The following is a 15,884-nucleotide window of genomic DNA, read 5'->3' on the forward strand; positions in this document are numbered from 1 at the left end:
GTCACAGATTTTGCATTCAGCATAACCATTCCATTCCCACAACCGTGCTATCTGCCTCACAGAGGTCTTGTGCACTACTAACTCATGTGAGAGCACTATGCAGACTAAAAGCAAGACACAAAGGGAAAGAATGTGTTCTCCAGAAAGTGTGCTCGCATAGGGTTGTGAAAATTCACCTGCAACATTAGCACTTTGCTGAGTAATAAGTCTTGAGTTTCATGACTTCCATCGACTCAGGAGTATATACTCTCTGAAAGAGGTAATGCAGTCAGCTAGGTAACTTTATCACTAATCTCTGATTTGAGTTTAACAATTAAAAAAGAACAGGTACTTACCAAAGAGACCATTAGAAAGTACATATAGGTTAGTCCATTTAGATTTTTTAATATTCTGCTTTGTTAATTTGGAAAGATATTTAAATTTATTCTCACTTAAGTTTCTGGATCTATCCAAAAAACCACATAATTACTTTTTCTTTAAAAACTACTACAAACATCATTAATAAAAGTAATAAACAAGTCACAGACTGGCAAAAAAATATCCACAACACATCTATTTGACAAAGGGCTGTATCCATCCTGTATAAACAACTTCTACAAATAGTAAAAAATATGAAACCTAATAAAATGTAGGCGAAAGACTTGAACAGATACTTCACACACACACACATATACGAATAGCCAATAAACACATGAAAAGATAATCAACATCTTTAGGAATCAGGAGAATGCAAATTTAAACCACAATAAGATATTATTTCATATACCTACAATGATTACTATCAAAAACACTATAGATATCAAACATTAGTGAAGATGTGGAGCAACTGGGATACTTGTACACTGCTGAGACTATAAAATGATCCATCCACTTCTAAGAACTGGCAGTTAATTTAAATTGAATATATATCAACTCTATTCTACTCTTAGATACCCAAGAAAAATATAGGTTGACAAAAAGATTTGTACAAGAATGTTTACAGCAACCTTATTTGTAACAGACAAAAACCCAAACATCCATCAATAGAAAAAGGGATAAACTGTGGTAAATTCGTACAATGAAATACTACTCAGCAAAATTTAAAACAAACACAAACCTGATACCCACACAAGGATGACTCTCTGAAAACATGTTAAACAAAAGAAGCCAGCCATGAAAGAATGCATCTCGTGCACTCCATTTACATGAAATCCAAGAACAACAAAACTTGAGACAGAAATCAGAAGTGTGGTTGCATGGGGTAAGGGAGAAGGGACGGACTGGAAAGAGGCGTGAACGAATTTTCTGGGGTGAAATGTTCATTATCTTAGGTGGTGATTACATGGTTGTATACAATTGTCAAAATTCATTGAGCTGAATACCTAAAATCTGTTCCTTTTAAAAATGTTAATTATACCTAAAAAACCAAATATGTAAATATGTCATATTCATATACTTATTAAAAGAAGGAAGGAAAGAAGCAAGAAAGTCACTATAAAGTTGAATAGGGTCATCTAGATTTATTCTGACACAAATCAATGATTTGATTCCCCCAAGAGGACATTATAGAATAAAAGGACTTGGTCTAAAAAAATCAGAATACTTGGGTTCACATGAAACCTCTAGCATATATTAGCTGTGTAAATTGAGGTAAGAGAGTTAGCCTTTTTGGACTTCTGTTTCTCATCTACCTATTTTATAGAGGGTGACAATAATGCATAATAATGTACTTTGAAAAATTCTAGGTTGACATTAAGGTACTATTTTTGCCCAGAACAGATATCATAATCAAACATTCAATTATATTTGTGTCTTCTAATAAACATACATTTGTACATATAAATATTATGTATAAACATATATACACAGGTGGTCCCCAACTTAACAATGATACAACTTACGGTTTTTTGACTTTACGATGGTGCAAAAGCAACATGCATTCAGTAGAAACAATACTTCAAGTACCCATACAGCCTTTCTGTTTTTCACTTTCAGTACAGTATTCAACAAATTACATGAGATATCCAACACTGTATCATAAAACAGGCTTTGTGTTTTATGATTTTGCCCAATTATAGGCTAACGTAAGTGTTGTGAGCATGTTTTAGGTAGGATAGGCTAAGCTATGACATTCAGAAGGTTAGGTGTATTAAGTGCATGGCTGACCTAAAAATTTCCAACTCATGACAGGTTTATTACAATGTAACCTCATTGTAAGTCGAGGAATATCGGGGTGTGTGTGTGTGTGTGTGTGTGTGTGTGTAGAGAAAGATAGAGATTTTCTAATAGAAAAATAAACATATGGTCTGATAAGAATGGTTTACCTATGAGAACAACAGGAAAAATTATTTAAAACCTACTGTTACATATTTAATACTCATACAACACTCAACATTCATAAGAGACATTTACTGAGCAACTGTATACACACACATACAATCTTACCCCATCTCCACCTAAAAAAAGGTCAAGCAATTTAAAAAAATTATTATTATTTGTAGAGATGGGGGGTCCCACTATATTGCACAAGCTGGCCTTGAACTCCTGGGCTCAGGCCATCTTCCCACCTCAGCCTTCCAAAGTGTGGAGGTTACTACAGTCGTGAGCCACCACACCTAGCCAAGGTCAGGCAATTTAACCTAGAGTTCAATTTATAGATACTACAAACAAATAAACAACACGTTGGGATAGCACATCTAAGTTATCATAAATTCTGAACGAGTAAGTTTTTTGAGAAGATTTTGATATAGATATAAAACAAAAGTTTGGTTAATATTCACAATGAGATTTAAAAATCTGAAAATGGGCCGGGTGCTGTGGCTCACATCTGTAATCCCAGCACTTTGGGAGGCCAAGGCGGGTGGATCACGAGGTCAGAAGATCGAGACCATCCTGGCTAACACGGTGAAACCCCGTCTCTACTAAAAATACAAAAAATTGCCAGGCATGGTGGCAGGCGCCTGTAGTCCCAACTACTCAGGAGGCTGAGGCAGGAGAATGGCGTGAACCCGGGAGGCGGAGCTTGCAGTGAGCCAAGATCACGCTACTGCACTCCAGCCTGCGTGACAGTGCGAGACTCCATCTCAAAAAAATAAAAATAAAAATAAAAATCTGAAAATGCATAATCTGTTTATACTACTATTCCCAAAGGTTATATACTACTTCTAAAATAAGACATTCCACTGTGACTCCCTCTTTCCTGTAGTAAGTGAGAGTTGCTTGCATTTCCAATCAGGAAGTCAGAGTCAACAAAACTTCCATCTGGTTTTAAAAAGCATGTGTGCGTGTGTGTGTGTGTGTGTGTGTGTACGCATGTGCATACATATGTCTATGCATAAGAGCATGTAACACATGTATATGAAAACATTAGAAGGAAATACACCAAAACATTAGCAATCAAAAATAAAACAAAACTGACATTTAGTAATACCTCCCTCTGTTCAAGGCAAAAAAAAAAAAAACACCTAAAAAACTTAGGCTTAAAAATCGGAAAAGACCTAGATGTAAAAGCTAAAACTATAAAACTCTGAAAAGAAAAAAAGAGGCATACATATAAAGTCAATTTCTATATACCAGAAAAAAAAGGCATACATCTTCATGATCTTGGATTAATGACTTCTTAGATATAACAACAAAAGCACAAACAACAAGAGAAAAAATAGATTAAATGAACTTCATTAAAGCCCAATTCTTCAAAAGACATCATCAAGAAAATAAAAAATATCTGAAAAGGGACTCATATCTAGAATATATAAAGAACTCTGTAACCCAAAAAACAATCCAATTTAAAAATAGGCAAAAATTCTGAATAGACATTTTTTCAAAGAAGATATACAAGTGGTCAATATGCACACAAAAAGATGCTCAACGTTGTCAGTCATTAGACCACAACAAGGTATCACTTTTCATTCAATAAGATGGCTATAGTAAAAAGACAGACAATAAGAAGTGTTAGCAAAGATGTGGAAGGTGGCTGTGCACGATGGCACATGCCTGTGGTCCCCGCTACTCAGGAGGATGGGGCAGGAAGATCACTTGAGGCCAGGAGTTTGAGGCTGTAGCATGTGATGTTCACACCTGTGAACAGTCACTGCACTCTCAGCTTGGGCGACATAGTGAGACGCTGCCATTATTTAAAAAAAATACACACACACACACACACACACACACACACATATACTAGCAAAGATATAGAGAAATCAGAACCTTCACACTACTAGTAGGGATGGAAAAGGATGTAGCCACTTTGAAAAACAGTCTGGCAGTCCTGAAAATGCTAATTAGAGTTGTCATATGACACACCAATTCCACTCATATGTATATAACCAAGAGAAATGAAAACATGTCCATGCAAAACCTTATACACCAATATTCATAGCAGCATTATTCATAATAGTCAAAAGGTAGAAACAACTCAAATGTTTATCAACTAATGAATGAATAAGCAAACTGTAGTATATCCATATATTCAGCAATAAAAACGAATTAAGTACTGATACATGCTACAACACAGATGAACTTTGAAAACACGCTAAGTGAAAAAAGTTAGGCACAATGTCATGCTTACAAAAGGCCACATATCATGATTCCTTATTTATTTATTTATTTTGAGATAGAGTCTCTCTCTGTTGCCCAGGCTGGAATGCAGTGGGCGCAATCTCTGCTCATTGCAACCTCCGCCTCCCAGGCTCAAGTGATTCTCCTGCCTCAGCCTCCCAAGTAGCCGGGATTAGAAGCAGCTGCCACCACGCCTGGCTAATTTTTGCATTTTTTATAAAGATGGGGTTCCACCATGTTGGCCAAGCTGGTCTCAAACCCCTGACCTCAAGTGATCCACACACCTCAGCCTCCCAAAGTGCTGGGATTATAGGCATGAGCCACCATGCCCAGCCTCCATTTACATAAAATATTCAGAATTGGTGAATTTATCAAAACAGAAAGTATATTAATAGTTACCTAGAGGCCAAGTGCAGTGGCTCGTATCTGTAACTCTAGTACTTTGGGAGGAGGAGGCAGACGGATTGCTTGAGACCAGGAGCTCACAGCCAGCCTGGGCAAGTAAGACCCTGTCTCTACGAAAAACTTAAAAATTAGCTGAGGGCGGTGGCACACACCTGCAGTCCTAGCTACTCGGGAAGCTGAGGTGGGAGGATTGCTTGAGCCGGCAGTTCAAGGTTGCTGTGAGCCTTGATCGCACCACTGCACTCCTGCCTGGGCAATACAGTTGCCTAGGTCTTACGGATGGGGTGGGAAGATTGAGAAGTGATAGCTAAAAGGTACTGCGTTTCTTTCTGTGTTGATAAAAATGTTCTAAAATTGACTGTGGTGATGGTTTCACAACAAAACACTGAATTATACACATTAAATGGGGGAATTGTATGGTATGTTAAGTATATCTCAATAAAGCTGTTTTTTTTTTTTTTTGTTTTTTTTTTTTGAGACAGAGTCTCACTCTGTTGCCCAAGCGGGAGTGCAGTGGCATGATCACAGCTCACTGCAACCTCCGCCTCCTGGGTTCAAGTGATTCTCCTACCTCAGCCTCCCAAGTAGCTGGGACTACAGGCATGCGCCACTTCACCTGGCTAATTTTTTTGTATTTTCAGCAGAGACGAGGTTTCACTATGTTGGCCAAGCTGGTCTCGAACTCCTGACCTCAGGTGATCCACTTGCTTCGGCCTCCCAAAGTACTGGGATTACAGGCGTGTGCCACCGCCCCCGGCCTAAAGGTGGTATTTTTAAAATTTGCATGAAACATTCAGGTATTCAATGAATAAGTGAATATATGAAAGAACAAATAAATGAAAACCTATATCAAGGTGAAAGAATATGGATTTGGAGATAGAAGTGGTTTGAACCACAATTTTGATATTTACTAAGTCAAAATTTGGATTTCACTAAGGTTTTAGTTTTTTCAACTCTAGTTGGGAATAATAATGAGATAATCCCTATAAAATGTTCAGCCCAGGAAGAAAAGTATCTATTCCTCATTAGCCGATTCCAGCTACATCAAAAGCAATAATCAGCATCAACGATAGTAGCAATGTTTTAGTTAAGTTGGGTGCTAGACGCATGGATGCTCATTTTACTATTATTCTGTAATTATATTGTTTGTATTCTTTTGCATGTATCAAAAATCACAGGCCTTGGCCAGCCTGGTGACTCACACCTGTAATCCTAAAACTAGGAGGCCAAGGCAGGTGGGCTGCTTGAGCCCAGGAATTTGAGACCAGCCTGGGCAACGTGACAAAACCCCATCTCTACAAAAAATACAAAAATTAGCAGAGGATGGTGGCATGCACCTGCAGTCCCAGCTACTGGGGAGGCTGAGAGATGGGAGGAGCCCTTGAGCCCAGGAGGTCAAGGCTGCAGTGAGCTGAGATCGTGTCACTCCACTCCAGCCTGGGCAACAGACTGAGATCCTGTCTCAAAAAAGAAGAAGAACGAACAAACAAAAAACAAAAATCACATGCCTTTAAAAACAGATCATAAAGACCGGGTGTGGTGGCTCACGCCTGTAATCCCAGCACTTTGGGAGGCCGAGGAGGGTGGATCACCTGAGGTCGGGAGTTCGAGACCACCCTAACATGGAGAAACCCTGGCTCTACTAAAAATACAAAATTAGCCGGGCGCAGTGGCACATGCCTGTAATCCCAGCTACTCGGGAGGCTGAGGCAGGAGAATCGCATGAACCTGGGAGGTGGAGGCTGCGGTGGGCCGAGATCGTGCCATTGCATTCCAGCTTGGACAACAAGAGCAAAACTCCATCTCAAAACAAAAACAAAAACAAAAACAAACCAGATAATAAAACAAAACATACAACAATAACAAAATATATAATGCCCAAGGACTAGAGATTTTCACTTCCAGGTCACTTCATGATCTAGTCAACACACACCATTTTTCCGAAAAGGGAATATTGTCATTTCCATAGCAATAAAATTTCCTCTCATCTATAGGGAACTCAAGGCCTAGGTCTTAGCTATTCCTTCCTCTGGGAAAAAAAGCCTAGAACTCAGTTTGAGCCATTTCTTCCTAATTAACCTGCAATAAGTTAATGCATTAGGTGCATCATTAAAATTGGGTAATTTTTGGAAGAACAGCAGCATTCTTCTCACTAGTGGCACTGACAGCACTCAGCCAAAAGCCATAAGGACACCGTACATCGTATCACCACCACCACTCAGGATGGTGAGGACTCAGGGTCAGGCTCACAGACAGCCACTCTTCACAGTGTTAATCTGGTGGCTGTTTGCCAGGTATCATTTAGGAAATGGAGTATCCTATCTCCCACACAGCCTGATATTCTATAAAGAGAGACTCACCCTTTTTAAGACTTTATTCTCTGTTGAAATTTATAGACTTTGGGGAGAAACAGTGAATTATGCTTTAACAATCATTTATACCACAGTATAACTGAATTTGTCAGTAGAAACTCAATAATTGCACTTTTTTCTTCTTCCCTGAAAGAAGAGATTTAGAGCAAAGGGGGAAGCAGAAAACGTTTGTGGTGAAGAACTGCAGACAACCTTATCATTCTGCCTAGAGTCCAACTATTTTTCATGCTGTCAATTTCCCACTAGACAATCCATCAAAGCCTCCAGAAATGAGTCATGATTAAGGAAGAGATTTAGAGTGTCAGCACAACCCTCAAGGCACCCCAGACTTCAACAGAAATTCCTAAAGTTCAAACCTATAAACAGGGTCTGTAGCTAGGAAGAACAAAGGAACTAAACATCTTATTTTGGTTTAACCACTTAGGTCACATGTCAGACATGGAAACAGGTCAGCTTCATGGCCAAAAACCTGGATATTGCAAATGGAAACAAATAATTAGCTACATGGAACAGAAAGAGCATGACTTATATTTCTGGCAAAGGTATGCATGTGCTGTGATAAAAATGAGTTAGAAAGCTTCTTAACCAAACAGAAACTTAAAACGACCAAGAAAAAGAATATTTATGATTGGCAAAGGTTCTCTCTCTAGACAAGAACCAATTACAGAATCTAATTGGAATAAAGGAAGGAGAGAAACTTCATTTCTGGTGATCCACCTAAGCAAAAGTTTTATTCTATGTCCACTGTTAACTCTTCATTAAAAAAGAAATGTAGCCAAAGAGATTTCCTTCCTGAGAATGTGCTGGGGCATGCATACAGGCACACACACACCCACACAGCAGTCCACCTCTTCCAAAGCAACTCTGCAGAGGACTCAGGTATGTGCCACACTGACACATATCAAAGAGAACCTGGAGCAACCTCTCTCTCTCTGACCCCCGAGGCAGTGTCTCTGAATTAAACGTTGCCAAGGTCACTGACCTCATCACTTCAGGTTTCACAAGCAACTGAGGAAGTTTTAGCCAAGACTGTCAGCCAATTCAACTGGAAGTTATTAATGTTTTCAAGAACAAAATGGACTAAACAAGTCTTAAACAAACCATGTGTTATCAAATATGAAACAAATACCACAAATGAAATTAGTTGAGCTGCAAATAGATTTAAGAATTGGTCCAAAGCCAATGTCATGCTTACACTTTAAAGACAGAAACCTTTGTGCGCTAAGTAAATATCTGAGTCTCTTGGTTCAGAATTTCTGTCAATAGCTGAAATGTAGTTACCATTATTATTGTTTGCCATACCCTCTGGCCTCTAAAGAAGAAAAATTATTATTAAACAATCGCTTACTCAGTCCTATACCTAAGATATAAGGGCCCAATTAATCAGCCATCTCGCACTTGTTTTAAAGTTCCAGTTAACATATACGAATGGTAACTCTACCCACTACTATATTTTCTGTACTCTATTTCTTAAAAGGCATAGGAATTAGAACTTTTAAAAAAGTCTGGAAGGTAATGCTTTAGGAGCATCAAAGAGATAGAGCTGATGAAAATGCTACCTTTTTTTTATTATACTTTAAGTTTTAGGGTACATGTGCACAATGTGCAGGTTTGATACATAGGTATACATGTGCCATGTTAGTTTGCTGCACCCATCAACTCATCATTTACATTAGGTATTTCTCCTAATGCTATCTCTCCCCCAACCCCCAACCCCATGACAGGCCCCAGTGTGTGATGCTCCCTGCCCTGTGTCCAAGTGTTCTCATTGTTCAGTTCCCACCTATGAGTGAGAACATGTGGTGTTTGGTTTTCTGTCCTTGTGATAGTTTGCTGAGAATAATGGTTTCCAGCTTCATCCATGTCCCTGCAAAGGACAGGAACTCATCCTTTTTTATGGTTGCATAGCATTCCATGGTGTATATGTGCCACATTTGCTTAATCCAGTCTGTCATTATGGGCATTTGGGTTGGTTCCAAGTCTTTGCTATTGTGAATAGTGCCGCAATAAACATACGTGTGCATGTGTCTTTATAGTAGCATGATTTATAATCCTTTGGGTATATACTCAGTAATGGGATGGCTGGGTCAAATGGTATTTCTAGTTCTAGATCCTTGAGGAATCGCCACACTGTCTTCCACAATGGTTGAACTAATTTACACTCCCACCAACAGTGTAAAATGGTTCCTATTTCTCCACATCCTCTCCAGCATCTGTTGTTTCCTGACTTTTTAATGATCACCATTCTAACTGGAGGAAAATGTTACCTCTTTTCTACACTCAAAACCCATTAGCTTTTACGATAAAATTTAAAACTTATTCCATATGATTATTGAGAAAATATGCTTAGAATCCCTTGAGTTCAAGGGAAATGCCACTCAGATATCTATTATATCTGAGCAAAAAGGTCAACGGAATATATTTGTCAAAAGAAGCGCCTAACAGTAATACTTACACAGCCTCCAGCAAGAACTTCTGCTGGAAGTGGAACAGAGCCATCTCTTCTGGTAAATTTGTCCCGAACAAAATCATTAACCTAATTAGAAAGACAACATCAGTTAACCAAAATTCCCAACCATTTCTCTTCTGGCATACTGTTGCTTTTCCAAGTCAGCAAAATATTCGTCTTATGATAAAATTAAAAATTATCAAATGTTTACATGCAAAACTAAACTTTTACAAATTCTGTGATACTGTGCCAGTGTTGGCAGCATCAATTTTAGTTTTGTTTTTGAGACAGGGTCTCGCTCTGTTGTTCAGGCTGGAGTGCAGTGGCATGATCATAGCTCACTACAGCCTCAAACTCCTGGACTCAAGCAATCCTCCCACATCAGCCTCCTGGCATGCGTCACCACACTTGGCTAAATTTTAATTTTGTTGTTGTTGTTGTTGTTGTTGTTGTTTTGGTAGAGCTGAGTTCTTACTATGCTTATGCTGGTTTGGAACGCCTGGTCTCAAGTGATCCTCCCACCACCCAAAATGCTGGGATTATAGGCATGAGCTACCACACCCAGCCTTGATTTTAGTTTTTTGGCTTAATGGTAATCTAAACAAATGACATAAATTCAGTTAGAGAGAAACTTACAGTCAGTTTAATGGCCTTTTCTGGAGCAACCCCTATAAGTTGTGGTATCAGACCTGGATAAAGGACAGAGTCATCAGCAATATAGATGTACCAGACATGAATACACAAGCCCAGCAACAAAGAGTTTCCCCCATATTATTTACCCATCAAACATTGCAGAGTTTTCATTAAAATGGGAAAAAGATTATCCTGAAAACTCTGTATACATATGTAATCATTATTTACAAATGCAGTATAATGTCACGTTTTCTTGAGGCTATAAATCCTCTTCTTAAGCATGCTTACTTTAAAGCCTAGTTATCCAACACCTCCCAAAAAGTCCATGAAGAAGAAACAGAGCCATGGGTCTTCCCTATTCTGGGAACACTGCCAATAACAATGTAACCAAATTCCCTCCCTTATTACAATCAACAACATATAAACATACACAGACACTGTACACTTGGAAAAGCTCTGAAAAGCATGCTGTTAAGCATACCCAGATTTTGCCACAAACTATGCTACCTACATAATGGCATACAGTGGCTTGGTTATTATAGAATACTAACTCCCATAATCTTCTCTTCAGAGAAACACAGCATTCAATATTCATTTATTTAAAAGGAAGCCAAAACTGCAAAGAAAAATGCAGTTTTAAGTATTGTTTAATGAGTATCTCCTATAAGCAAAAACATATGCCTGTTGTATTCTTATTTACTAATATATGTCAAGCTTAAGACATTTTAAAAGAATCCCCTCAAAACAAAGGAAATCATAATCCTTAGAAAGTTAAATTTCCCAGGCTGGTTGTAAACTGGAAAAGAAAAAAATAAACAATTCAACATCTGTTGGGCTCAGCTTTCTAAAGCACACAGCTTATCCAAATTGTTAGCATACTTTTTTGCATACATTTTTTAGAGATGCTAACAATAAACATTTTATATCCTTTAAATCATCCAGCCAAAGGGGAGTTATATATGTGTTTGCCTGCTTGCTGACTGCTGATCTTAAGCCTGCTTTGAGGATACTGCTGAGTGATTTTCCATAAGTTGAGAGCCACAAGTAATCATACATATAGGCTACTGTCAGTCAGACTGAATTATCAATGATACACACAAAGCCACACACGCCTTTCATGGGTAGCAGACTGATTTAAAAGAACAAATCAGCAGATGGCAGTCTTAACTCTCTAACCCTCGTGATTATCAGGGTCTATTACTTTTAATCTAACTCCCATACAACCATGTCAGCATGCATATTTGTTTTACAACTCGCCTCAATAAGGCTCATGGAATTTAATAAAGTACTGATTTGTGTCATTTTATCATTGTTGGCTGCAAAGAAATTTAGCTAATCTGTCAACAATTTTGTCAATCATCTGACAGAATAATGGACCAGTTCCAAGCAATATATGACAATCTCAATAATCATAGTGCTCACATACAGGACTCCTACAATCTTCTCCCTAATACAAAAGTCTCTCATTTAAAGAACTGCTTTTATGAGCTTACATCCTGAATAAAACCAACAATCCCCTCCCCTACTTGCTATATTGCATCCATTTAATTAGCATGACATCTCTCTCAAATGAAATCTTCTGTAAGCATCTAGCCACTGAGAAGGCTAAACTATGCAGTAAATATCTAGGTTCCTTTTAATAGGGGGCATTTTCATTGCAATTTAAAAGTATACCAAAGAGGAGAAAGGTCATTATTCAACAAAGAAATATTAGAGATATCAAGGAAAAAAACAACCTTAATGCCACTCAACCTTGATTCCCCATTAAATAAAATCTGGATATGCAGGGTTTAATCAGTTAAAACAAGCATTCACATGGAAAGGTCTGCATTCTGGATATTGCACGCCTTTCCACAGGGTACATGCTGTACAGGTGGAATTCAAAGAGGCTACAGTTCTGAATATTTGAGGAAAACTCATCACATTCATTCTCAAGAGCAGGGTACTTGAGCCTAGTTTGATTTCGGAATGACTCTCTCCTCTTATTCTATATATAATGCTAAAAATGAACATCCTTGTGACCCTCTACTTCAATTATGAGTTTATCGGAGTTATATTTTTTGCTTGAATACCTGTATATAAAATGCTAACCAGAGGTGTTTTTTTTCTCCTGTCCATGAGCATAAAGCTTTGTTCGGGCCCAATCTTTCTTAGGAAGATTTCTAAGCCAAATAGTTCAACAGAGCTCAGAATAGGCTAGGGATTAATGAGCTTGTGTGTGCAAACAAACAAGTACAGTAAATTACATAAATGGCCTGGACTTGAGCATGTAGAGAGTATTTTCGAAGAATCCCAAGTGGCGCCCAAAGAGATTAAAAAATTAATCTCCCTCCCAAAGGAAACCCTATATTCTAATGTGAAAACACATACATGAAAGTCATTCTCTCTCCAAAGAGACAAGTTCCTACAAAGACAACGGGGGGGTGGGGAGAATTCTGCATGGGGCACAGTGCTGCCTCTGATGCCAACTGCACTGTGCTCAGTCTAGAGTGGCTGCTAACATTCCCTGCGAAAGAAAATCTCTCTGTTTTGACTGTACACCTCTGAGCTAAGTGGGGGAAAGGAGCAAGAACTAGACTTGGAACCAAAGGGTTTTCCATTTTTTTTTTTTTTTAACCTTCAGATGGCTCATTGGAAAAAATTTATAAATGGTCCCTGAAAGAGACAAAAACATTTGATATTTCTTTCAGCTGAAACAAATACATAGAGGGTAAACTCGTCTTTGAGTGGTAACCTGGATTCTCTTTCACAGAAAAGGAGATGTATTTCTCCTCTTTAATTCTTTGAGAAAAGCAGCTCTGTATTTCTTAGCTATCATCCTTGTATTCCACCTGCAGATATGTGCCTTGGTTTGTAGGAGCATGGTGACATAGACCCATGTTGGGACAAACACATAATTTGGATACCAAGAAATATAAATCGCAAGAAGAAGAAATGAAGACCTTGTTTGCAGATTAATATTGCTAATCGCCAGAAAGAATGTAAAAAGGGAAATGAGCAAAGAGAAAATAAAAAGAGAGAAACAGACCTAGACTGGCTAGGCATACTACATATTGGCTTCCATAACTAGTGAGTTAAAATCTGCTGCTGGTGAGATCAAATCACTAACTTCAGCAGCTGGGATTTGCTTACTCACCCCGGTAGAGTCCAAAGAAGCCCTCATAACGCAAGACTTTCTTAAAACAGTCAAAGCTGTTTTTGTACATCAGCTCCCCAACAACAGAGCCAGAGCCACGCTGGTTTTGCATTCGGGTCTTCACCAGATCTATAGGATACACTGCGGTGGCTCCCACAGCTACAAACAGAACAATTTTTAGGCTTAAAAAACGACACAATTAAATGGAGCGTCCATAAGGATGACAAATCTTATCTTAAAGGATGAGAAAATAAAACACAATATGTATTCTCACAAAAGAGACTTTATTATTTTTCTTTCCCTCACACACACCTTAGGGATAGCAGGCTATAACAACCACTGAAATCCATAAATACAGCTGAGCTGCTTCAGAAAACAACTGCCAAGAATGCTCTTTGATATCTTAGGTTCATAAATTACAGAGTGGATTATCGAGTGTCACTTCCCAAATTAGATAATCAACACTCAGTTTTCTATAATAACAACATTAAACTATTATGTATAACATTTATTTATATTTTCCATTAAATGCCTAAATCTTATGCCAGTTACTTCTTAAAATGACTATATCCGTACACTAGGTGGCTACAATTTTAAAATTTAGTTTAATAAAGCATCTTGGTAAATTAATCATAGTTACAACCATAATACTGGAGACACACTTCAACATTATCCTATCCCTATGTATAGAATTTGGTTTAAAAGAAAATATGGCTATGCTTTAGAATTTCTCAGGGACTGAAAAATTTATTTACATGAATGAGAGTATTACATATTTTGACTGCTGAAAGCCAAAACCTGGTTTGCAACTTCTAAAACTGAGAGTGAAAAGAAAAAAAAAGTCTTTTGAGTTCAGGCTTATCTTTAAAAATCGTAAGCATTTTAATCACACCTGCTAGTTTCTTCTCAACAAAGCAACTTCAGATTGTACACATTTTCTAAGTAGAGTATTTAAGCGAAAACAGTCTCTCAAATTTTGGCTGTGAACAGGGAGGGAAGGAAGGTTCTTTTTTTTTTTTTTTTTTTTTTTGAGACGGAGTCTCGCTCTGTCGCCCAGGCTGGAGGGCAGTGGCGCAATCTCGGCTCACTGCAAGCTCCGCCTCCCGGGTTCACGCCATTCTCCTGCCTCAGCCTCTCCAAGTAGCTGGGACTGCAGGCGCCCGCCACCACGCCCGGCTAATTTTTTGTATTTTTGGTAGAGATGGGGTTTCACCGTGGTCTCGATCTCCTGACCTCGTGATCCGCCCACCTCGGCCTCCCAAAGTGCTGGGATTACATTTTTGCAAATAAACATCAAGTCCAGATATTGTTAAGCAAGTGATAAGGGAAAGGAAAACATATAAGCAGAAAAGCATAAGTGAGTCACTTTGAGAGGTTGTTTTATTTCACGAGGTTCTAGGATTCATATCCCAAATCTCAATTTCTTTCTTTTTTTTTTAGTTTTACTTTAGGTGTGGGGTATATATGAAGGTTTGTTACATAGGTAAACACATGTCATGGGCGTTTGTTGTACATATTTCATCGCCCAGGTATTAATCCCAGTATCCAATAGTCATTTTTTCTGCTCCCCTCCTTCCTGCCACCCTCCCCCACAAGTAGACCCCAATGTCTGTTGTCTCCTTCTTTGTGTTCATAAGCTCCTATTTAGTTCCCACTTATAAGTGAGAACATGTGGTATTTGGTTTTCTGTTCTTGCGTTAGTTTGCTAAGGATAATAGCGAATCTCAATTTCTTAACCTGCCCCATAAACACAGTCTCATTTTCCATTTTTTCATACTGGCCTTAGCCAGTATAATTAAGGTGAGTGCAGCACTGCATCCCAGACTTTCACATCATTATAGAGGTTCTGTCCTGAAGACAGACTGGAGCCAGAGGGTCACAGCCATTGCTATGACAAGTCCCCTGATCATAGGTAAAAATAAAGAACACTTCAGAAAGCCCTGAAGTCGTGACCCATGGGAACAATGAACTGCACCTTTGCTGATCTGCCTCAGTCTGGTGAGATAATATTACATTAACACAAGCCTCAAACAGCACACAGACATGTCACTCACCTCCAGCAACTGAGCCCAGAGTGAATCTGTAAGCAGACTCGGCAATCTGGAGCCAGATAGGCCTGCCTAACCCAGGAGACTGCTGCAGAGAAGAAAACGGGTAAAAAAAAATCTTGAAAGAGCACACAGCAAGTGAAAAAGCTACAATTTGATTATTTTAAGACAAGAAAAAACAAAACCTAAAAATGATATTGTTAATGCAGTAATATCTTTTCCAAAAGAAGAAAATAGGATATTCATGCAGCCAAAAATGAAAGCAATGTATTTAAAAATAGGTAACTCTATCATCAGCATTTAAA

The 15,884-nt window shown here is 38.4% G+C and overlaps 1 protein-coding gene across 2 annotated transcripts in view; it reads right to left on the reverse strand.

Moving 5' to 3' along the window:
- SLC25A12 (solute carrier family 25 member 12) overlaps positions 1–15,884 on the reverse strand; it is a 112,782-nt gene that overhangs the window by 18,530 nt on the left and 78,368 nt on the right. Inside the window, exons 10-13 of one of the 2 annotated variants that reach the window (XM_030802870.1) lie at positions 15,586–15,664; positions 13,532–13,690; positions 10,399–10,451; positions 9,769–9,849 (exon numbers count right to left, since the gene is read on the reverse strand). In XM_030802870.1, the coding sequence (XP_030658730.1) occupies positions 9,769–9,849; positions 10,399–10,451; positions 13,532–13,690; positions 15,586–15,664 (372 nt within the window). Of the gene's footprint in view, positions 1–9,768; positions 9,850–10,398; positions 10,452–13,531; positions 13,691–15,585; positions 15,668–15,884 lie in introns of both variants that reach the window. The other variant, XM_003253705.4, reaches the window with a different exon arrangement.

Source organism: Nomascus leucogenys, chromosome 22a (genome assembly GCF_006542625.1).
Source record: "Nomascus leucogenys isolate Asia chromosome 22a, Asia_NLE_v1, whole genome shotgun sequence".
NCBI classification, from domain to species: domain Eukaryota; kingdom Metazoa; phylum Chordata; class Mammalia; order Primates; family Hylobatidae; genus Nomascus; species Nomascus leucogenys.